Source organism: Girardinichthys multiradiatus, chromosome 2 (assembly GCF_021462225.1).
Source record: "Girardinichthys multiradiatus isolate DD_20200921_A chromosome 2, DD_fGirMul_XY1, whole genome shotgun sequence".
Lineage (NCBI taxonomy): Eukaryota > Metazoa > Chordata > Actinopteri > Cyprinodontiformes > Goodeidae > Girardinichthys > Girardinichthys multiradiatus.
The window spans coordinates 37,660,759-37,686,695 of record NC_061795.1 but is presented as its reverse complement, the minus strand read 5'-3'; the positions used below and the strand labels follow the sequence as shown (position 1 = coordinate 37,686,695).

General features: G+C 39.8%; 1 protein-coding gene across 4 annotated transcripts in view; it reads left to right on the top strand.

Annotated features, from left to right (window-relative positions):
* The window catches only part of osbpl5 (oxysterol binding protein-like 5), a 54,222-nt gene extending 48,810 nt beyond the window's left edge, over positions 1-5,412 (top strand). For all 4 annotated transcript variants that reach the window (XM_047393186.1, XM_047393204.1, XM_047393195.1 and 1 more), the window contains 2 exons: positions 2,616-2,718; positions 3,973-5,412. In XM_047393186.1, the coding sequence (XP_047249142.1) occupies positions 2,616-2,718; positions 3,973-4,108 (239 nt within the window). In that variant the 3' untranslated portion in view covers positions 4,109-5,412. The remainder of the gene's footprint in view (positions 1-2,615; positions 2,719-3,972) is intronic.
* The last annotated feature ends 20,525 nt before the right edge of the window (positions 5,413-25,937 follow it).

Genomic DNA, 25,937 nt, shown 5'->3' with positions numbered 1-25,937 from the left:
GGCATCAAAACTGTGAATGAAAACACATGGAAATATATAGTAAACAAAAAGTTTCAAATAACTAATAACTAACTAAAATAATATTTTTAGATTTTAGATTCTTCCAAATAGCCACCCTTTGCTTTGATGACTGCTTTGCTCTCTTGGCGTTCTCTCCCTGAGCTTCATGAGGTGCTCACCTGAAATGGTTTTCTAAAGGGTCTTGAAAGAACTTCCCGGAGGTTCATTGAGAGACGGCCAAAGGTTATTATTTCAGTCATCTACTTTAAGGAATCTAAAATATAAAACATATTTAAAGTTCTTTTACAATTTTTTGTTTGCTACATAATTCTACATGTGTTCATTCATAGTTTTGATACCATCAGGTAAGTTTATTTATATAGTGCTTTTCAGTAACGAGACACTCAAAGCGCTGTACATACGTTTACAATACAATCACAAAGAAAATAAACACAGATACAGACAGAAAAACAAATCAAATGATACTAAAATCCTTCTAAGAAATCTAAAAATCTATGAATCCTTCTGAGAAATCTAATAGTCTCATGATTTCACTGAATTCTAACTAGTGAAGCTGAGTCACTGGTACAAAACAGCTTTAATCCACATTTTCAGGTGCTGACAATATATTGTTTTTACTGGTACTGAAGTTGAACTAAGTAATAACCGTCCATTGTAGTCTAAGAAAGCTGGGTCATTGGTGTAAGAGCAGCTAAAGTCCAAATTACTAATAATAATTGGCTTTTACTGGTAATCCTTCTGAGAAATTCTGAGAAAAATAATTAAATCACACATTTAGGTAAAGTAAGATAGGAGGAAAAAACAAAATCATATTTCAGAGTCTATTCTTAGCAAAATAGAGTCTGAAATGGTACAAAAAACCTCAGCAGGGGTAAGCAACACACACATAAGTAAAGATTCAGCAAGAGTACGGAGGAATCTTGAGGGTGTGAATATATATGAGTGTGTTTGCAAGAATTAGACTGTCAACGCTGATAGAAGCGCCATTGTCCTTGAGAAGAGAGGTGGACGTTTTATCAATCGGCCACATAGTCCTATCAGCACACAGCTGGTAGGGGAGGGCTGGGGAAGAGCGTCGTGTTTATATAACATCCAGGAGATATTTTGTCGATAACCAGTTAGCAGAAGTTGCCAAGGCCACATTGGGAAGTCAGATTTAGAAAAACAATAAATGTTGCGATTCAGGCAGTTGTGAATTTCCAACCGCCGTAAGAGTTTTACTGCTTTGTCTCAATTGCGAATCCAAATAGCCAAATTTCTGGTATTTTCCGCAGATCTGGAGCGTACGACTTCTCCAAGATTATATCCTTTAATCTCTGAGTCCAACCGCTGCCAGGCTGCGATTCTGTTCAGGAATCGTGTCCAGCTTGCGATTCTGCTCTCTTAACATTTCAGTCTGAGTGTTGATCGCCCTACAGACTCCATCTAACATCGCAGGAAGCTTTGGAACGCTTTGAACAAATATGTACAAATTTTCTACGTCCGCGACCGACATCGTAGTCAGTGAGAATCTGCTTACAATGTAAATTGTCATGAAAATAAAGAAAACCATCAAATGAGAAGGTGTGTCTAAAACTTTTGACCAGTTGTGTGCATTGAACCAACAATGTGTCAGAAAAACAACTGAAAAAAATATTTTTGAAATCCCTGCATCAGAAACTGGCTTTTAATCTTAATGCAATTGGCCATGAATTCAGATTAAAAAATACCACATTATGAAAATGTGATACCCCTGACTGGGGTGCAGGGGAGCAAATAATTCAGAATAATTAGAATAAACTCTGGTAAAAGCCAGAAGTTAATATCCTTGTTCTTTACTTTCAGGTTTTAAAGTTTCCTTGCCAGAGCATGAATTGCTGCATGATTTCACACTGTCAATTTTCACAAAAAAGATTTTAAAAAGCGTCTCTAATTCCACATCACGTGTCTTTGAGAAGATGAGGTCACTCAAGCAGTTAAGACTAACCATAGCTGGTTCCTGTTTCTTTGCCTCTTTAACTGATGCTCAGATTATTGTTTCATGTCCTTAAAGGTACAATCTGTCCTCTCTGGTCCTCCCTGATGCTCTTCCAATACGTCTTGCTTGTGTTTCTCATCATCAAATTCTGCTGAAAATCCAGTTCAGTGTTCCCATTTTCAGCTAAATTCAGCTGTAGCTGCAGGGATTAAAAGTAAACTCCGCTGAAGAATAGATTTAAAGACACAGAGAGAGAAACAAATGGTCCGATCAGCTAACTATACCTGTTGTGATGTCACCAGAAGAAGAAACATTTAGGGAAGTGTAGATATAGTATATTTGTGTATATGTGACAAACAACCCTAAGTGAGTTTGATCATATTTTACAGGAAAGTCTTTAAAGTTCAGGTGAAATTTTGTATAAACTGGATTTTTTCCATGTCCCTATTTTTATACAAGATATCTCCTCTGGGTTGGATGGGGTTATACGTTTTGTGTTTTTGTTGGGAAAAAAATGTAATAAAAATATTTTAAGTCAAAAAAAAAATACATGCATTGAATTTTGTCCTGTGAAGGTTTACATTTTTTTAAAATCAATTTTAGAAGTTATGTTTTTGTTTGTGTGTTTTGTACCCAGGCTTTTCAACCCAGTGTCCCCTCTGCAGTAAGGAGGTGAAGGACATTGCTCTCATTGAGGCCTCCATCACATCCATCAAGAAGACGCAGCAAGATATTCAAAGGTGAGAAGGCCAAGATTATTCATATCCCTGGCAGATTTAGATTTGAAATGACTTTCATTCAACCAAGAAGTTGGTTTTTCCCAGAGAGGAGCATATCCCACCAAGTGGAAAAAAAAAACCAGTTTTTATTTAAATGTTATTAAACGATGATGTCAGTCAGTCATTTTCTACCACTTATTCCATAGTGGGTCGTGGGGGAGCTGGTGCCTATCTCCAGCAGTCTATGGGCGAGAGGCAGGGTACACCCTGGACAGGTCGTCAGTCCATCGCAGGGCAACACACAAACAACCATGCACTCATTCATTCATACACCTAAGGTCAATTTAGAGAGACCAATTAACCTAACAGGCATGTCTTTGGACTGTGGGAGGAAGCCGGAGTACTCGGTGAAAACCCACGCATGCACGGGGAGAACATGCTAACTCCATGCAGAAAGACCCCCGGCCGGGAATCGAACCCAGGACCTTCTTGTTGCAAGGCGACAGTGCTACCAACTGCACCACTGTGCAGCGATGATGTTAAATTATTTATATCCTTCTCAGTAAATAAAATCATTGGCGTTACAGCAACTAAGCCCTTCTTATGACTGCTGACCAGCATGTTTCCAATGGTATTTTGATCATATATCTTCAAGCTCTAAATCTTTGAAGACCTCCTTGCCATGGCCCTAAACTTCAGCTCCCACCACAGATTCTCTGTCAGATTCAGTTCATGTTAGGAAAACATCCGCCATAATGATATTACTCGCAATACATAGCTAACAGTGTAAATGTTTTTCTGATTGGGGTGCGTTGCTATCATAGATAACAAGTTTTTTTTTTTTTAAGGCTTCAACGCTGTACCACCATTTTACACCATTTTATTGTTGCATTAATCAAGCATCACCAGATATGTTAGTAGCACACAGAGCTTAAATGCTTTAATAACTAGCTTATACTTATTGTAGTCCAAGCTATTCTTTGCAATACTAATATTGTTTATAGTGGTATTGCGATATAGATAAATTTGCAATATGTTGCACAAATGTTTTTAAACCTAAACCTGCCAGGAGTATGAATAATTTTGGGCTTAGTGTACGGATTTTCTTTTTTTAAATGATCAAAATCTGGCAAAATATCAGTGAAATTTATTTTTCAATTTTGTATGAAAAAAGATTTTTCTAACATGAATTCATGTAAACATTTAGGAATTGTTAGAGGAGATGAAATTCAAAAACTCTGAACCATTTTGACCCAAATTGATCTCTGTCTGTAGGAACCTGGTGGCTCTGGGTCATCAGCTGTCTCTGCAGAGGGCCACAGGTGACAGCATGTCCTTAACCGGCCGCCACTGCCTCATCCTCTGCGTTCTGCTCCTCTCCCAGCTCCTTCTCAACTACGTCTTCACCTGAGCCAGCTCCTACGGGGAGAAGTTTCCCTCCAGCGCCGGTCTGGCTTTAAAGCTTCCATAAAAGCACACAGACTCTGATCAAGCAGATGGAGACCTCAGATTAGCGCTTGGAGGGAAGCTTTCTCCTTTGTGTCCTTCGTAAGAGGAGGAGCACGGACTTAATAGCAATAAACACAGCCACAGCAACCGCCTGTCAGTCACCTGCATAGAGGAACGGCACCTCCTGGTGTAGCCAGACTGAAACAGCACCGGCACCAACGCACTTTGGACAGGAAAGGGAAATTACGAGCACCGCTAGAAAGATTAAAAATGTGCATAATTTTGATAAAAGAAATGATAGAAAGGATGTTTTCACCATTCCTTCATGTCGTTTTGCAATATATTTCCCTGCAATACTGTTCATCTGTGAGCGTGCCTCTGTATGTGTGTTGTTTATATCATCACTAGGCCCTATGGGCACAAGGGACTTCTCCTGCATCCCTTCCACTCCAGACGTTGGGCCTTAACAATGAAGCCAAAAAGAGGAAAAGTACTGGAAATAATTAACAAATGAAGAAAGAATGTCTTCAAACTGTGCAATTGTCTTTTTTTGTATCAATGTTCACTCAAATACACTCTGTCTCATCTTTTTAATGATAATGATTTTACCAAAACAGTATTTATAATCTGAAAGGACAAAGAGTACTTGTTTACAGGGAGAACTAGATGTGCTCTCTGTGACGCATCGGAAGAAACTAAGGATAACTGGAGTGAGGCAGGGCAGAGCCAGAGTGTCTTTATATTCGTGTGCCTGCTTTATCTGAAGGGGTCGTTGGTTTTGACCACTAAACTAGTGCGTACAATCAGTCACAGTTTGTGAAGGAAGGAACACAGGGAAACATGAGTATATGAACCTAAGAGAAGGGACTTCTGTGTGCGTCTTGGTCGACACCACCTTCAAGTGACTGTCTTAGATGTAAACACTGAGTAAAAAAATAAGGAGTTTTCACTTTTAATCAGTTTGTATATATTTGTCTTGCCGTAAATTTTAAAGAGGTTTGAGAATGTATTTATTAGGGGATTGGCCGTGTCTTCACTAATTCAGGACAAAGGACCTGGAACAACAATCACTCCTCGGGGGTTCGTCAGTTCGTTCAGTTGTGTGCTTGAGTGTGATTGAGCCAGGAAGTCTTAATAAAACAAATACAGCTATGATAGTGAATCTGAGTGGTTAGGTTCGGAGTTATGTTCTGATCAACAGTACTCTGCAGAGAACCAACAGCACAACAATAAAAGTTCTATGAATGCTTGGATTAACACCTTAAATTGTTTCTTCTTTTCACTCTTCTCATGTTTTCTACTTTGCTGCCATGTTGTGGGGATTCTACATGCCAGATATGTTTGTTGTATGGAACAAAATAACACGATCATTTTCCATTCATATGTTGGGTACTGTAGTACTACAGTAAACATGTTTTACCCCTGGGGATGTCAGTGTGGTCCTCACTGAACACATTGTATTCCCAAAACAAACTGTTACTAGAAGATTTGACACTTGTTCTTTCACCAACTGGCCACTAGATGGCACTACTGTCATGCATAAAGCCAGATATTTATGCATGACATTAACTCGTCTTTGCATACCTTCCCATAATATAAATGAATCACCACTTCCAACTAGCTGACTCAATATTAATCTTATAGAAACGTTCATACAACATGGCAAACTAAAGTGCTTTAAGGTGTTGAAAACATGCAACAACCAAACTAATCTCTAAATATTACATTTAAACGGAATCATAAGCATCCCTGTTTGTGTGTGTAAGCTCAAATCATTTACCAATAGATATACTATTACATTGTGGGCAAAAAGTATTTCTATTAATGCCCAGATAAAATTGCTGAAATGATAAAAATGTAATGCAAATAAAAACTTAAAACATATTAAATAAGTGATAAAAGGTTTCTGCACAAGAACAACTACCAAAAGTATTAAGTGGTGCTATTAAAAAAAATGTCCAAATGCATGGTCAACCTGGTCATTCAGGTAGTCAGCTGACCTCATTCTTTGAACACATACTGTTGCTGAACCCAGACCTGACCAACTGCAGCAACCCCAGATCATAGCACTGCCCCCACAGGCTGGTACAGTAGACACTAGGCATGATGGGTGCATCACTTCACCTGCCTCCCTTCGCATTGTGCGTGTGGAAATGCTCTTACTTTCACTATTAAACATAGTCCAGAGTTCTACTGTTGTTTTTCTTCGATTTGATTTCTCCAAACGTTTAAGTGATCGCTGATCACGATCATTCAGGATATTTTTCCGGCCACATTTCTTCCTCGAAGACGATGGGTCCCCACTATCCTTCCAGTTTTTAATAATGCGTTGGACAGTTCTTAACCCAATTTTGGTAGTTTCTCCTTAGATGTTTTCTCTAGTTGATTCATGCCAATGATTTGACCCTTCTGAAACAGACTGACATCTTTTCCACGACCACAGGATGTGTCCCCCGACACGGTTGTTAAGGAAATGAGAAGCAACTCATTGCCCCAGTTAGGGTTAAATAACTTGTTGCCAGCTGAAACATAATCGCCCATGCAGTACTTATCCAATGGGAGGCTTGTACCTATTTGTTTAGTTAAATCCAGGTGGCGACTTTTTTTTTTTTTTTGGCCAGTCATTGTACAATGAACCATGTAAAAGTGAAATTATACTCATCACAAATGTTTTACAAATATTTCTAAAGTATTGTAGAAACTGGTTTAATACCAGTTCACAACTTCCTTCTTTAAAGGTTGCTTTGGGGATTGTTTGTCATTCCTCATCAAGTAAAAGCTCATTTTCAGTGTTATGCATCCCTTCATGTCCAGCTTCGGTAAATGATCATAATTTTAAAAATAAAAGAAAGGTTTTTTTTATTTTTTATCAGAGATTATCTTGTCACAGACTCTACAGAGAGGAAAAACATAATTGATCCCTCCGGGTTGTGCACCACTTTAAAGAGAAAGCACTTGGTGCATAAAAGTGGATACTTAGAAAAAGATCAAGATTACCTGAAACTGAAATTGAAGTGCAGAAAGGAATGTGTCTGAGATTCTTTGGGTTCCGGTAGACACCGGATATTTTAGCCTTAGCTGAACCAGATTCAAACTTCCTACCTGTCAAACAAATATTTCGTCATTAAAAAGGATCAAATTTGTCCAGCTACAATGTAACATCTAATTGTCATAATAAAAATAATGAATAGATGGAAATCAGGCCCTTACTTTACTTCCTATGTTCTCGTCTTTAAAAGATGAGAGAATTTGTTTAGGTAATTGTTTGTCCACTACTTCTGACCCAGATGTACCATCTCTATGCACTGTGTCCACGTTTATTGCCCCACGTTTATTTGCTGATTTATGAACTGGTCTTAATCTAAGGTTCTCTAAAGCCTCTTTGACTATTCACAAATAAAACAAAGTTTCCATCATTTACAAACTTTATTCTAAAGACTCTGTATTTAGTACCAGATCCATTGCATGTTTGGCTGATAGTGTTGTGTTTGTAGTGAGCCTGTTTGGACCAGTGCATGACAGTGACTAGCCAGTTGTGAGTTTCCTTTCAGTAACAACTGTACAACGAAGATACAGTAAAAGCAGGATAAAGAAGTTTGAATTTCCAACTTAGGATTTCACACAAATAAAAAACAACTTTTTCAACAGAACTGCTTTTGTTTGCGTCGATAAAGTCCCTTCAGCATCAAGTCGGCTCCACTCTCATTGAATCACGTTCATTGACTCTCAAAAGGATCACCGCACATCCTAAATTATGAAATCTTTCATTCCCGTTTGACTTGATCATCTTCACAAACTTCTTCCGTGTGTTTCTTGTCATCAAATTTGCCTGAACTCCATGCAGCATTCCCACATACATCTCAGGTGTTTTGCTGCAGCTGTACCCAATACAAACACCATTGAAGAATAAATGTGATTACAAATACAATTGAATATAGTCAGCAGTACTCTCATGAGTTGATTTTGTCTGTTGTGATGTAAACAGAAGTGGTGGAAGCGTTTCGGGAAAATTTCAGTGAGATTAAATAATGATTTACAGCCAAAACGAACAAAATATTAGAAAAAACTGGCCATGGGACATGGGTTTTTTTGGGGGTAAAAATGCCAAAATTACTTTGATTATATTGTTGAGAAAAGTCTTCAGTGTGGAAAAATCTTTCCCTGACTCTGTTTAACTTTTTGCCTGACTAGAACTTTACATTTATTGTGCTAAACTGTCCTTCTGCTTGTGAACCAAGATAACAGCAATCACATTAGATATAGTTCATCTAGATGAGTGCAACTTTATGTCAATTTTTTATACAATGTTTCCATCTATTTTGGGGGACAAGCTGGTGTTAGGTCCTGATATCCCTAAGCGCTACTCATAAAGACACACTCCTTTTGTACTCTGTCTGTAATCCATGTCCTCCCCTTCATCTCAGTTTTTTCTCCCCAGGTAAGTGTGAGGCCAGCTGCACTGAGGTGTGCCGTGCTTGGTTTGGCTGAAGGGCAGCAGGCTTCATCTGGATGTTTGTTGTGTGGGATGCCTCTCTATTACAGCTCAGGCATGTCTGGATCAGACCGAGCCGTGCTGAGATGCAGGAGGCAGGCAGAGACAGAGGACTTGTCTGGACTTGTCCTCCAACAGAGGAGGGAGGAGAGGAAGCAGAGAGGGGGCCACTTTGGCAATCCGAGGCAGCGCATGTAACATTTGTCCTTTATATTTTACTGCATCTGATCACATGATGTCAGACTGAGCCCAATGAGTAAACATAAATCACTGCTGAGATGTAGATTTGAACCTTAGTCTGACACTGATGGGGAAATCTTTGCTGTTTGCTACTTTTTACTGCAAACAAGAATGTAAGTGCTTCAATTCCCTTGGATTTTTAAAGAATTTGGCCATTAGGGACATTTAACTCAAAAAAGGTCACTGATGTACTGAATCATTTTTAACAATTTGATATATGGGAGGTAAAAACTTTTGGTTTAATGTTTCGTGTTTATATTTTTAGTACAGAATTATGTATTTCTAACATTAAGTATAATGTGTAGTCCATAACCCCATTGTCGATACCAAGTTGTTTCTGCTCAGGGTTGCAGGGGGGCTGCTGCCTGTCTCCAGCAGGGTATACACCCTGGACAGGTTACCAGTGCATCACAAGGCAACTTATATGACAAGTAAAACAACTATTTACCCACACAAAACATTAGGACAATTTAAACCTCTAACCCAACTTACATGTTTTTGGAATGTGGGAGGAAGCTGGAAACCCAGAGAAAACCCACCAACATGCAAAAATCCACACAGAAAAGCCCCACGGCATGATATCAACAGAGGGCCTGCTGCAAGGTAACAAGGATGGCAACTGCACCATCATGCAGCATGTTGTATGTACTCCTACCACTTAATGAAATGTATCATTGTTTATGTAGGGATACCAACTGCACCAGTTGGTAGAACTGTTTCTTTGCACCACGAAGGTCCTGGGTTTGAATCTTACAGCATGTTATGTAGTGTTTGAATGTGTGTGTGTGCTCCGGTTTTTGCAGCTGAGTGAGGATGTATTTCACCATCAAAGTGAGGTCTGTTTGTTGTAAAGTGAGGACATTTTCATGGTCCTCACTTGCTGTTTTGCTAGGGGTTAGGTTTGGGACTAAGGTGTGAACTGAGTTAAGGTTACGCTTAGGGTTAGGTATGTACTGTTAATGGTTAGGTTTAGAGGTAGGGTTAGGCCATAAAAAGGGTTAAAAATGAATGAAAATCATTGGAAGTCAATGAGTCAATGCAAGGTCCTCACAACATATACAGGTCCTTCTCAAACAATTAGCATATTGTGATAAAGTTCATTATTTTCCATAATGTCATGATGAAAATTTAACATTCATATATTTTAGATTCATTGCACACTAACTGAAATATTTCAGGTCTTTTATTGTCTTAATACGGATGATTTTGGCATACAGCTCATGAAAACCCATAATTCCTATCTCACAAAATTAGCATATCATTAAAAGGGTCTCTAAACGAGCTATGAACCTAATCATCTGAATCAACGAGTTAACTCTAAACACCTGCAAAAGATTCCTGAGGCCTTTAAAACTCCCAGCCTGGTTCATCACTCAAAACCCCAATCGTGGGTAAGACTGCCGACCTGACTGCTGTCCAGAAGGCCACTATTGACACCCTCAAGCAAGAGGGTAAGACACAGAAAGACATTTCTGAACGAATAGGCTGTTCCCAGAGTGCTGTATCAAGGCACCTCAGTGGGAAGTCTGTGGGAAGGAAAAAGTGTGGCAGAAAACGCTGCACAACGAGAAGAGGTGACCGGACCCTGAGGAAGATTGTGGAGAAGGGCCGATTCCGGACCTTGGGGGACCTGCGGAAGCAGTGGACTGAGTCTGGAGTAGAAACATCCAGAGCCACCGTGCACAGGCGTGTGCAGGAAATGGTCTACAGGTGCCATATTCCCCAGACCTGGGCTACAGAGAAGCAGCACTGGACTGTTGCTCAGTGGTCCAAAGTACTTTTTTCGGATGAAAGCAAATTCTGCATGTCATTTGGAAATCAAGGTGCCAGAGTCTGGAGGAAGACTGGGGAGAAGGAAATGCCAAAATGCCAGAAGTCCAGTGTCAAGTACCCACAGTCAGTGATGGTCTGGGGTGCCGTGTCAGCTGCTGGTGTTGGTCCACTGTGTTTTATCAAGGGCAGGGTCAATGCAGCTAGCTATCAGGAGATTTTGGAGCACTTCATGCTTCCATCTGCTGAAAAGCTTTATAGAGATGAAGATTTCATTTTTCAGCATGACCTGGCACCTGCTCACAGTGCCAAAACCACTGGTAAATGGTTTACTGACCATGGTATCACTGTGCTCAATTGGCCTGCCAACTCTTCTGACCTGAACCCCAATGAAGAATCTGTGGGATATTGTGAAGAGAACGTTGAGAGACTCAAGACCCAACACTCTGGATGAGCTAAAGGCCGCTATCGAAGCATCCTGGGCCTCCATAAGACCTCAGCAGTGCCACAGGCTGATTGCCTCCATGCCACGCCGCATTGAAGCAGTCATTTCTGCAAAAGGATTCCCGACCAAGTATTGAGTGCATAACTGTACATGATTATTTGAAGGTTGACGTTTTTTGTATTAAAAACACTTTTCTTTTATTGGTCGGATGAAATATGCTAATTTTGTGAGATAGGAATTTTGGGTTTTCATGAGCTGTATGCCAAAATCATCCGTATTAAGACAATAAAAGACCTGAAATATTTCAGTTAGTGTGCAATGAATCTAAAATATATGAATGTTAAATTTTCATCATTACGTTATAGAAAATAATGAACTTTATCACAATATTCTAATTTTTTGAGAAGGACCTGTAGTAAGACATGTGTGTGTGTGTGCGTGTGTAAAAAAAAAAAGAAAAGCAAATCATGCTATTGCAAATTGCCAGTAGTAAGTTATGTTTTTAGAAGGTAAATACAATTGCAGAAAAGACCAGACAGAGGAGCTGATATATGCTGATATATATAAAGTTTTCAGCTAACCGCTCTTTGTGAAATAGCATGTTGGTGCTAAAACACTATTTCTTATGTTTCAAACTGTGGTAACATGGTAACATTGATATTTTTCATAGATTCAACAAAAAAGGGACAAATGTTCTTTAACTTGAAGAGCAGGCAATGTGCAAAAATAATAAAAAAAAAATTTTGAGTAGTGTTGCTCATGAACCCTTTAATACATTTACACGTCTGGTAATGAGTCGGGATATTTGAACCGAATGGGTGAACCGAAATGCACAGACCCTGGTGATAATTTGATATCTGTTCAACTCTCTGCTTTCTCAGTATTATCTAACCTTGAAGTGGCAAATTTCCTTGCAGAGATAATAAAACCCAACTCCCACTTTTTCTTTTCATTTAAGTCGAGCCATTAAAAATGACCTTTGATGTTTAAAGCAGATTCACAAAAGTCTCAGTGTTAAAAAGGAAACCCCCCTTAAAGCTAAGCAATGATTTATTCATGTAGTTGTCTGTTGCCATGCCAAAAACTAACATATTAGTGAATTACAAAGAATGGGATGGAGGGTAATCTTCATGTGCAGACAGGAAGGTGTAACCTGGCACATTACTAAGAACGAGAAGGTTTTCCATCCACAATTTAGACCATGTGGGAGTTATGAGCCTTCACATGAGATGTGTTTAGTTTTCAGCGTGTCACGCTTTGACTTGTTGCAGTGCTGCTGGCGCTGCCCGCCCCGGAGACTACCATATGGAGCTGTTGCACATGTCGAGGCTTGCCCGGAAGCTCTCACCATGGCACAGTTTCCTGAGGCAAACATGGAGTTGATCAGACTGTAGTCAACCCTAATTAAACATGTAACAGACTAACCAAACAGGCATCAACTACAGAAGGTGGCAGACAGAATTAATTATAGTTCACAGCAACGTCAAATCAAAAGTACATGAGAAGATGGAAATACCAAGAGCTGAAGGAGCAAAGCTAAAATACTCTTCTTTATATAGCGACTTGCAAAAGTATTCATTCCCTTCAAACTTTTTTTTAAATGTTAGTACATTACAATTACAAACTTTAACAAGTTTTATTTTATGTCTGTTTTGCAGCTAATCATTCCTCCAGCAGATTTAGCTGATAGTTGAATTTTACCAACATGTTCTTCTGAATGAAAGTAATATTAACATTTTGGCTTGGCCCAGTGAGGGTCTCAATCTGAATCTGACAGTCTGTGGAGGAAGCTAAAGATTAGGGTGATCGTAAGAAGGCCTTTTAACTTTTAAGACTTGGAGCGCATCTTAGTTATGAGAAGGACTTGATTGCAGAAATGCCAAAGAAGATTTTTCAATTGATTATTGGAAAATGTATTTATTTATTATTTTGTTTTTTTACGGCACTAGTGGCCTTTATTTTTGTTATTTTTCCAAAGTCGGCAGACAGGAAATGGGGTGGAGAGAGACATGCAACATAGTTCTCCGGGCTCGAACCCGGAACAGGACGACTGTGCCGAGGACTGTGGCCTCCATGTATGGGTCGCATGCTCAGAAACAAACTTCTTGGTTTAGTAAAATATATATTCACATATTTGTCACCAAAACACGTTCGTCTCTGGGACTCAGGACATGTCTGCCTTATGAACGGTATGATGACTGGACATTCCCATGCTGTTTATGCTGGCACATACTTAATGAAAAGATGAATATGGCACCTTTAGGCTGGAAACTGTACCCAAGGAAGAACCAGACCTATGGTCTCTTCCTGATCTATTGGTTGATATTTTGTTATTATTTTTTTCATGATGTGACACGTGGAACAGTATGCTTGAGGTGTTGCCTTAAAATTCATCCACAGATGTGCTTCCGTTTAAGTCAAATGTTGTGAATAAAGCTATGAATTCATCATTTGGGCTTGCCCAATTTGTCTTATGTTACTGTATTTAAACTTCTGAATTTAAAAAAAGCAATAAAAAAAAGCTCTCATTATTCTTTGTTTTTTGGAAAATCAAACTAATTTTGGAAATCCTAACTGACCCAAGACAGGAAAAGTTGAATCTGATTTAGTGTCTATAAAAGAGTCTATGTGTCTTTTTATACAGTGTTTGCAAATGTCTGGGTTAGCTGTATATATTGTAAATCTTAATTTTACTAGCCTGCCATGGAAAAATAATAAATAGCATTGCCCTACACAATAAAGGATTTGCTTCAGATTTTCTATAGAAGAAGTCTTTGTCACTGGGGCCTTGTCCTTGGTAGTGAGATCCAGACCCCAGTTAGAGTAGGATTAAATATGTATGTGTGTGTGTATGTAACACCACCACTGTGTGCACACTGTAAGCAGTCTGTCCACTCAGGCCTATCCACCCATCGGCCCAGATTCCAGCGGACCTCCCTGCTCGAGGAGTTTGAGGGGGTGTTGAGGTTGGAGAGCAGGCTTTGAAGGAGGCTCCAGTGACTCATTACCCAACTATCCACCCAGTCGTCATGTCCTCTGCGCCCTCTAAACATCTACCTCCTAGCTCCTATCCCAGTCCCCTAGCTTCTTGTCCTCCGGCTCGGGTAGCTGACACTCCCCACACGCATACACACACATTCACTGACGGTTGATAGAAGAAAAGAGGTTCTGTTTCAGGAGCTGAACGAATGTGAAAGCCCCTTCTGTGTGTGCACATTGATGTGTGCTGTCATGAACTAGATCTTCAGGCATGTCAACGTCATTTAAAATAAATTTCATTTGACTCTGCAGAGATTTTTCTTCTTGTCTCCTTTGAGGGGGGTGTTAGTAAAACTACACCATAAACCTTTATCCCAAAAGCTCACACAAAGTAAAATCCCAGCCCTGAACTGGGCCCAACATACATCAGTCCACCTCATGGAGTTAAAACAAACATGAGAAGTTGAGGAGATATATGTATGTTTCCGACATGCAGCAGCATTTCACTGGAAGATGAGTTCATTAGGTGCAACTTGCAACGGAGATGACATCATGGGACTTCCTGCAAAGAGCACAGCAGCTAAATTACAATGTCAGAAAAACAGTGATTTATAATACAGTTTCAAATTAGTCTGAAGATGGACGCAAAGGCTGCAGCCTGTTTCTGATGTATTAAATGTAAAATTTAAAACAAGGAATAGAAGGAAACATTTCAACTGAGGAAACATTATTATTATTATTATTATTATTATTATTATTATTATTATTATTATACAGACCTCAACTAAAAGGATTCATTGAAAGAAACCTTCAAGTTTTATTTAAAAATCTGTATGTTAACACATGTATTGTCGCATTCAATAAATTAGAATATGTGTTCCACTGAGGCTTGTTTTTTAACCTTTAAGCAGGCATTAAACATACTTTTCGTTAAGCCCACATTTCTGTATAAACATGTTTTTATTTATTGGTCTGATGTAGATTCTAATTTGAAATGTCACGTTTTCTTTTGCCGTAAGATAAATAAATGACCTTTTCCATAATATCCTGATTAACAGAATATTACTGTATACAGACCCATTCAGTAAATTAGAATATTGTTAAAAATATTTTTTGTGACATTCCACGTCCTTAAAGCCAGCCTAAGCATTCTGAGATCGGGTCGTCGAGGTCTCCACCTTCGTCCGCTGCCCGATCCTCTTTGCACCGGTCCCTCATGGTTCCCCCTGCAGGTGGTGGGCCCACTGGTGGATGGCCTTGCGTCTCTCGTTCGGGTTTGGCCCTGGCTGAATCCCATGAGGAACATCCCGGCCACCAGGTGCTCTTCGACGAGTCCTGACACCAGGCCTGGCTCCAGGGTGAGACCCCGGCTCCGCCATACTGGGCGATGTCACCTGCCTCGATTTTTTGGTCCTCATGAAGGCGTCTTGAACCGGTCTTTGTCTGGCTCGTCACCCTGAGCTTGTTTGCCACGGGAGACCCTACCGGGGGCATTTAAGCCCCAGACAACATAGCCTCTAGGATCATTTGAGCACTCAAACCCCTCTACGTTAAGGTGGCGGTTCAAGGAGCGGGGATTCAAGCGGCTGAAATGAGCTTCCTCCGTAGGGTGGCCTGGCACTCTTAGAGATAGGATGAGGAGCCATCCAGGGGGAGCTCGGAGTAGAGCCGCTGCTCCTCCACATTGAGAGGAGCCAATTCAGGTGGCTGGGGCATCTATACCGGATGCCTCCTGGACGCCACCCTCAGGAGGTGTTCCAGGCACGTCCCACCGGGAGGAGGCCCAGGGGACGGCCCAGGACACGCTGGAGGGACTCTGTCTCTCGGCTGGCCTGGGAACGCCTTGGGCTCCCCCCGGAGGAGCTGGAGGAGGTGTCTGGGGAGAGGGACGTCTGGGTGTCTCTGCCCTCGTGACCCGGTCCCAGATGAAGCAGAAGGCAATGAGTACAAGTGCGAGTTTGAGAACAAGATTTTTTGTTTTAGTAACTTAGCTCCTTTAATGAAACACATTATATAGATTAAGTGCACACAAGCTGATATTTTCAAGCCTTTATTTCTGATAATTATGAGGATTTTATGCTTACAGCCAAATGAAAACATGACATTTAGGACTGGAATATTACATCAGACTAATGAAAAAAAAAAAAACTTTTTTAAACAGAAATGTGGGTGTTTTGGAAAATATGTTTTATATCTGCTTAAAGGTTGTTATTTTCAAAAATATCCTCTTAATCTGACAAACAAGCCTCGTTGTAACACATATTCTAATGTATTGAATATGACTGCATATCTTCCTGGACCATTAATGAAACATTTAACCTCTGAGCCTCTTCTGGTATCTGATATATAAGTTTGCTTTGCTGAATTGTGTTTTAAGTATACTGTCTAACTTGATCAATGCTAGCCTCCTATAAAGCTATTGCCTTAGTGGCAAAAGGTTTTCCCTGTGTTCCTTATAGGGCAGGACGTAAACACAGAGAAGCTTTGTGAGTGGCACTGCGGCCTGGGAAAGACCCTTGAGATATGAAAAACATGATTTCCTGCTTTGTCATGCTTAAGTCTTCCTGTTTTCTCCTGCCTTAGGGGAATTTATTTAAAACAGAAACGTACAGCTCCCCGGCTTCATAAATGTATAAAATACCACTCAGCTGTATTTTTGGCAGCGTTATTTAGGTGTGTTATAATGCACCAATTTGAGTTTTTAGCAAAAATTTCATCAATAGTAAGATAGTACACCCTCTGGGCATTCTAGGGTATGTCATATAGATAATCTGGTCTTTACCAGGTTCTAAAATGATTTAAATCTAATTTAACTGCTGCTGCTGGGTGATGAACATGTGAAAGACATGAAACTAGAATCCAGGACCAAAAACTAATAACAGCTTTTAAGCAAAGAACACATAGAACACATAGAAATAAATAATGCTAAAACTATATTTTTTTTATTGTATCAATTTCCTGTGGTTCAAACCTTCTCTCCATCCTTTAAAGGTCAACCCATGCAGATCAAGGTATGCAGCTTTACAGACTCGTTCAGCATTGATTAAATACTCTCTGTCGGCTCTTTCAACAATTCAGACCTGTCAGTTCTTCTGTGATTGATGGAGACATTTATTGCTTTAAAACTGTGCTGTTGAAGTGATTATAGAGCCGGTAGCCGAGCAGTGGAACAGCACAGCGGATGTGGGAATGCTGGAATGCATTGTGTGTGAAGCTGTTTTCCTATAGATGGGCTGTCCAGCTTCCTGTACAGCTTCTTGTGTTCCCATTAAACTGAGAAATACTTTTATAGACATTTGAAACAGAATGTGGTGTAAAACATAACTTTACCCAAAGGTTTAACCAAGAAACTAACAATTTGAAACGACCATGACAGAATACTCTCGATGTTTTCATTCATTATTAGTATATTTAATACCTTGTACTGTAACATTTCTCAAGATCTGAACATATAGAGGAATGGATCATTGACCGTTCCTCTTTCTTCTGGGCTTTCAGAGCCTTAGGTCCTTTCTTTTGCTATATTCTGAACACCTCATCTAGTCCCACAGCTTTTCTGTATAGTATTTGTGGATGGGGCTCAGATAGCCAAGGACAAAGGTTAATTTTGTGTCTGGTGAACCATTTTTGTGATAATCATATGTTTTGGATCTTTGTAGTGATGAAAAACATAATAATGATTTTTTGTTTTCTTGCATGAACCATCAGATTTTTATTACAGTTGCCTTGTCTTTTAAAAGGGGAGCAGGCCCACAGCATCATAGACCATGTACTGTGCTAAGCAGAAGATATAATTTCATCCTTTGTTTTATTCATTTTTATTTTATTTTAACCTTTAAAAAAAAACCTCCCTTGCCATCCTTTGCTGTGTGTGATAGTAGGAGAAATTTCTCCAGCATTGCCTTTTAATTTAGGCTCATACCAGAGATAGAGGCAAGTTTGGGAAGACAAGCTATGTTTTTATAGTCATTTTCTGATGTTTGAAGATTAACAGAAATCTCCCTTATATGAATGTTATGTTTTCGTGTCTTTTGGATTTTGAAAAGTAAGGCCCACTCTAAGACAACGGGCCTCTGTGTAACTGGATATTAATGCCCCCAGGAAATGGGAAGTCATGGATTACAAATTAAAGGTTCCTGGACACACTGATCAACATCAAAAAGCATCAGTAAAAATACTTTAGTAACATTTATTTTATAGGAATAGTTATGGCTACCAATAAGTGTGGATTTTTTTTCCCTCAATGCATAAACTTGACATTAAATGTTCATTTTTTTTCTGCATTGTTTAGTAAATGATACTTCTGCTTTTGGAAAAAAAGAAATTAAGAAATTTCCAGTCAAACTATTTCCATTTAAAACAGTTTCTTTAAAGCAATAAGTACCAGTAATCTAAAATCATATTCTATGATATACTAGCAACTTTACTTAACCAATGTTAACAGCGTTTAACAGCTTATCTAAATGTTACTTTCATTTAAGATAAATTAATCACCTTACATTTACAGGAGAAGAGCGACATGAGGAAGGTCTCAAACTAGCTGTAAATGTTAGTTTCAGGAAGGTTTTTTTGACTCTGTTTGATTTCCTGAGTAAAGACCAATTTTATGACACACTGAAAACCAGTTCTTTCTTTCTAGGTGAAACGACTAAAGGAGCTACATCCATTAACATTTACTTTTCCTTCCCATAGAAAGGACTCCTGGATCAGTGCTTCTTTGTTCTCTTTGTGTCTCTGCTCTGTTCTCTCAAGCCCCCAGTCGGTCGTGGCAGATGGCCGCTCACACTGAGACTGGTTCTGCTAGAGGTTTCTTCCTGTTAAAAGGGAGTTTCTCCTCTCCACTGTCGCTACATGCATGCTCAGTATGAGGGATTGCTGCAAAGTCAACGCCAGTGACTGTCCACTGTCTCTACATGCTCATCCGGGAGGAGTGAATGCTGCAAGTCACTGACTGGATGCAATCTGCTGGATTTCCTTAGACAGAAAAACTTTTTATCCAATTTGAATAAAAAGCTAACTCTGACTGCACTGTTCAATGGTTATGATTAATTGGAATGTATGTACCTGACTTTTATGAAGAGCCTTGAGACAACATGTGTTGTGAATTGGCACTATATAAATAAAACTGAATTGAATTGAATTGAATTTGGTCGATTGTTTGTGAGGGGAGCAGGATCCTTGATGATGATCAGATCATTGCTGGTATGCTGTTATCCTTTCTGTGGCCCTGAGGGAATTCCTCCATCCATTCTTCTCCTCTCAGTAAACTCATCTACTGCTACTGTTAATAATTTTATTCTCTGTGCTGGAATGTTTGCCTCCCTTTATATGCCCATTTATCTTTTCTCTTTCATTCATCCTACCTTGTGCAATATATGAGCTGAACTGATTTCCTCTCACCCTGATAACAGCTCTGCACCCAGGGTCATTGTTACAGTTTATTACAGCAATTTGTTTCACCTGGAGTTTCTTGTCAGGCGTAGTTGATCATGTTGCTGCCTCGTTAGCTCTATCGGAAATTTGATTCTCCGTACAGTCATTTATAATCTGCTGGTGTTACGTTTCACCAGCATTTTAAACTTTATAATGCACTAATCAGAGCCCAGCAGTGATTTGAACTGAACTTTTCTGCAGGCTTACATCAGACCAGAATGGCTGATTTAATGCTGTTGTAGATTGTTTAATGTAATTTCTTCTCACACCCACTCATGACAGGTGCTTGTAAGTCAACCTCCCCTCAGGAGCCGAGCTGGCGATCAGCTATGATCACACAGAGCAGATCCAAACCTAAACTCCAGCTGCTGCAGTCTGCCTCTGTGAGCCACATTACTCTGTGAACACGCTGAAGGATGACTTCATCTAAATGAAATCACAGATTCAGCTCCTGCTAAAGATTTCAGCCTCTATATATGGTGGGAAGATTTTGCTCAAAGTAGTGGAAAATTATACTTTAATTCCAAAGAGAAGTAAATGTAATATTGGTAGAAACTAAATTATTAGTACTCTATTAAACTAGTTATAACTACACTCTTTATTTTCCTTTTCTATAGAAGGTACTCCTGGCCTATTCGCTCTTGCCAGAGCTATTGCTGGCCTTAACCCTGTGTACTGTTTTTCTTTGCTACTTTAGGTTTCTACAGATATCCTTTTAATATATTTGCTTATGTAGTTTACTTTCTTAACAATACAAATGTTTTCTTACATTAACAGAGATCAGGACTGTCATGCCAGTAGTTGAAATGTAAAAATGAATAATTAGAACCATACACGCTGTTGCTCCTAAAGTCCAAGTCAAAGCTGAATTCTGTTAAAGACTTATTGAGGCTACACAATCTGACACTGATCTCTGCTGACTTCCTGCTTCCCGAGGCACAGAAAAGCACGTGAAGCTCGTTTACCCTCAGCCTTCCACCCCCACACTGCCTTGTAGACATTCCTAACAGCGTCTCCTCTCGCTGTCTGAGGCTTCAGTCCTGACAGCTGGATCTGAGGCAACACGATCCTCACTCGCCAATGAGACCCTTGGCAGTACTTTGTATGTGTGGAATGTTTGCTGTTTGTGTGATGTACTGAAATATATCATACATACAAAAGGCCTAGATAAAAGTAGGTGTTATACTGATAAGATTTTACTTTTAAAATTGTGTAAACTGTCTCTGTGTGAAATAGCATCACTCTTTATTTATATAATGAGTCTCTTTATTTATATAATGAGTCTGTGTGTTTTACTCTAGGAAATATCAAACTGGGTGTGGATGTAAGAACTTTATTAGATCAGATTAAATCTACCAGCCACACCTTTCTGGAAAATCAATTGAGATATACTGTGTCACTCATAGACCATCATGTTAAGGTCAGTTTTTCTATTTGTTTTGTTATTTTACTGTGAGTTAGGATACAACCAAGATAAAGCCTTCCCTTCCAGACACAAACTCACATGCCTCTGGTGACATCACATAAGGGCTAGGGATGTCTTTTGAGGTTGTGAATTTGTATTTTACTTGTTTTGTTCTTTAGGCTCATGTTTTAGTTAAATTCTTTATTTAAATGTGTTTACTAATATTGTGTATGGCTGCAGCAAAACATTTTAGCTGTATGTAAGAACACTGCAAGGATTTCAGATGTCTTTGATAGCAATAAAATTTATGGAAGAGTATTGTGAAAGGGCCAGGAATGATTTCAAAATTAGGAATTGGAATTTAAATCAAATCAAATAACATTTTGAGCCTATAAAACCACAAGGATTATTTTTAAATCCAACCTATTCCAGTTCCTGCAAAACTGCTGTCATACCACAATACTTCCACCAAAACTGAGCCCAATCCTACCAGGTAACCCTACCATGCGTGTCCCATACGCTCTTAAATATTTAAGTTACACCAGAGAGACGAAGTAAGACATAAATCCTCTACTTGGCAGACAGACAAAGAGGTTATTCAGGTAAGCTCTGGTGGTAGAGGTTCAGACTGCAGGCAAATCCTGTAACTACCTGAGATGAAACAAATTTAAATTGGCATTTACTCATTTTACAAACTGTGGTTATGAAAAAAACTTGAGACACACAAAAATTGAAAGAGGAATTTAAACAGTCTTACTACTTAAAGTACTGAACACTATAATAGAAATCACCACCAGAGTCCAACAAAGGCTCAAACAAGACAGCTTAAACTCAAATAAAACTGTAGTGCCTCAGAATCTTGGTTGAAATCTGCCAAAACTTGCTTATCAGTCACAATGTTTACCAATGTCACCTGATTAGCATAATTCCTCTTGTGTCATCACTTCATTTGTTCATAAAAAATACATAACTAAATAGTATCTTTAAGGGAATGTGTTTCACACCTCTTTCCACTGCAGATTTCTGATGAGATGCTACATGGTGTTGCTGAAATGCCTTGGGTTTGTCCCAGTGATTGCTAATGAATGGGCACATAGAGATAAAGATGAGCACATGGGAATTTACTTCTTGTGATTATGCAATGTGGACATGGATGTTCCTGAAAAACATACATGACTGTCATGACTGCAGACAACTGTTACTGCGCTTTTGTGGATACAATGAGTGCAGAATATTTGTTCATTTTATCCGGTAGGAGTGGTTGTTTTTTTTATTATATACTGAACGAAAAAGTGTGAAACAACTGAAAATATGTCTTATATTCTAGGTTCTTCAAAGTAGCCACCTTTTGCTTTGATTACTGCTACGCACACTCTTGGCATTCTGTTGATGAGCTTCAAGAGATAGTCACCTGAAATGGTTTTCACTTCACAGATGTGCCCTGTCAGGTTTAATAAGTGGGATTTCAAGCCTTATAAATAGGATTGGGACCATCAGTTGTGTTGTGCAGGAGGTGGATACAGTACACAGCTGATAGTCCTACTAAATAGACTGTTAAAATTTGTATTATGGCAAGAAAAATGCAGCTAAGTAAAGAAAAACGAGTGGCCATCATGACTTTAAGAAATGAAGGTCAGTCAGTCCGAAAAATTGGGAAAACTTTGAAAGTGTCCCCAAGTGTAGTCGCAAAAACCATCAAGCGCTACAAAGAAACTGCCCCAGGAAAGGAAGACCAAGAGTCACCCCTGCTGCGGACGATAAGTTCATCCGAATCACCAGCCTCAGAAATCGCAGGTTAACAGCAGCTCAGATTAGAGAACAGGTCAATGCCACACAGAGTTCTAGCAGCAGACACATCTCTAGAACAACTGTTAAGAGGAGACTGTGTGAATCAGGCCTTCATAGTAAAATAGCTGCTAGGAAACCACTGCTGAGGACAGTCAACAAGCAGAAGAGACTTGTTTGGGCTAAAGAACACAAGGAATGGACATTAGACCAGTGGAAATCTGTGCTTTGGTCTGATGAGTCCAAGTTTGAGATCTTTGGTTCCAACCACCGTGTCTTTGTGCGGCGCAGAATAGGTGAATGGATGGACTCTACATGCCTGGTTCCCACCATGAAGCATGGAGGAGAAGGTGTGATGGTCTGGGGGTGCTTTGCTGGTGACACTGTTGGGGATTTATTCAAAATTGAAGGCATACTGAACCAGCATGGCTACCACAGCATTCAGGTGACTACCTCTTGAAGCTCATCAACAGAATACCAAGAGTGTGCGGAGCAGTAATCAAAGCAAAAGGTGGCTACTTTGAAAAACCTAGAATATAAGACATATTTTCAGTTGTTTCACACTTTTTTGTTCAGTATATAATTCCACATGTGTTAATTCATAGTTTTGATGCCTTCAGTGGGAAGCTACAACATTCATAGTCATGAAAATAAAGAAAACTCTTTGAATGAGAAGGTGTGTCCAAACTTTTGGTCTGTACTATATATCTGTGATTTGAGGCCACAGGAGGGACTCAACCAGGGTGCCATTCATGACAGGATCACTACTGTTCACAAATTCTGGGAATGAGATTACGTCTGGTTGGATGAAGAAATGGGAATCATCAGTGTTTTGTGGAAAGTCTGAGCTTCAGTCAAGCATCTTCTTGCCACCCAGATTGAACAGTGAATAATTCAGTTTTATATGAAATATTGGTGACCTAACACCACACCAGCTTTGGCTTGAGGGTGTGTCTAAGGTTATAGTTGGGTAATTCTAAGGTATTTACCTGACTCATACATCACAAAGCAGCATACCTACAGAGGCTTTTTCAAGTAAAACAAGCCCATGAATAGCATCTTTCTGAGATAATCTCATTCCTGGGAACGGACAAAGTGGCGCATTATCGCTGGCCTTTTCAGCTAGTAGTTATGTCATTTCAGCTCAGAGCTAACAGACGCTGTTAACATGACACACATCTTGAAGAGACTGTTTGTAATCAAAGCATCCACTGAGATCTAGCTTTACGTCCTCCTCTGTTTGGGTTTAGAAAGCTTTTATTTACACGAAGCATTAGTGTTGTGTCCTTCTGGCGTCAGATTAGACTCTGGAAGAGCCAGTTAGGAAATAACTTAGTTCAAACGCCACACAAAGATCAGAGGTTTCTACAATGTAAGGAAAGGGCTTGCGGGAAATAGAGTAGTCCTCATTATTATCTTGTAGAAATGACTCATGCCGCACACCTGAAAAAACTTATGAGGGAGGTGTGTTGGTTGTTAACGTGTTCTGTCAAGATTTAGATGAGCTCAATGGTGAAGCCGTTTTGATGATTTATTAGAGTCTTTAAAAGACAATGTTTTCTATAATTAGAGTCTAAGCTGCTGATTTTCCAACTGTGCTTTCATTTTCCAATGCAGCGACAGACAATTAGAGCTTTTCTATTTTATTGTTCGCTATGTTGTAACTAACAGGATAACAAGGGAAGGCTGGCGAACTGTGGTTGTTAAACTCTAGCTGACAATTTCCACTTTATGCACTCTTATTATTTCTATGAGAATCTTTCACCTTCAAACTATCAAAGTTGAATTTTATTCCTGACAGGTATAGCAGGATTACCATAGTACAAAGCAAAAAAAAAAAAAACTTCAAAAGAGCTTAAGAAGTCTTGATTAGGACCATGGTAAAGAGTTACAAGGATGTATAAATACTTGCAGGTAAGACAGAAAGAAACAATGGATGGCTTAAAACATTTGTAAAAACAAAATGCAGAAAGGCTTTTTGGCAGTTCTCTATTTGGTACCCAAACGTTGCCAGTCTGCCTTCATTTAACAAATTCATACTGGCCCTATGGTTCCCATATGGGCCAGTTAACTCTGATGATACCCCTGATCAAACCCAATAACTCTGAGCAACGTCCTGACAGACACTAGATATTCATAGCTATTATTTATTGGAATTACATGCATATGTTTTCTTACAGATGGCTATAAGTAGATTATAAAACAGTACTTTAAATCATCTGTTGTCAGAGTGAGTACAAAACATCCCCAAGGCAAGTGTGATCTGAAGCATGATTGGTACAAAACCTCCCATGGGAAATGGATCCAAGATGGCGCCGCAGATGGTCGCCTCGGCATGTTGGTGCGCATTGTTTTGTTTTGTTTTTTGCTTTAAAACGGTCTTCTGTGATGGTACCCGGAGCTCTCTCACCAGAGAAGAACTCATGAACATCATGGCTGCTACACCAGAGGAGTTATTTCCAACTTTTCTGCCTACTGCTCTGGAATTTTTGGACATTCTGGTCAAAGGTTCCGCTCACCTTTGTTCATGCGGTGAAACGCCGGAAGAGAGGGAAACGGGCTGGGGTGCTGGTACGACTTCGCCAGCGTGGACTACGAACACCGTTACCTGGAATATTTCTCTCTAACGTGCGCTCACTTCCCAACAAAATTTAGGAACTACAACTGTTGTTGGGGAAAAACAGGGACTTTTATTCATCGGCAGTTTTGTGCTTCACAGAGACGTGGCTGTGTGGATTAATACCAGACTCTGCGCTGCAGCTGGCAGGATTCCAGCTCTACAGAGCGGACAGAGACACGGAACTCTCCGGCAAAGCGAAAGGTGGAGGAATCTGTTTTTACCTCAACAGTGGTTGGTGCAACGACGTGACAGTGATTCAGCAGCACTGTTCTCCAGACCTGGAAGCCTTCATCATAAACTGTAAGCCTTTCTATTCCCCCCGTGAGTTCGCTTCGTTCATCCTGGTCGGTGTTTACATCCCGCCGCAGGCTAACGTGCAGGTCGCACAGCGCATGCGCCGACCAGATACTGAGTGTGGAGCGGACCAACCCGGACTCCTTAGTTATCGTCGCTGACGACTTTAACAAAGGTAATCTGACCCACGAACTCCCCAAATATAGACAGTTTATAAAATGTCCGACCAGAGAGGACAACATTCTGGATCACTGTTACACCACCATCAGAGACGCTTATCACACCGTCCCACGTGCTGCACTGGGCCAATCCGACCACATCATGGTCC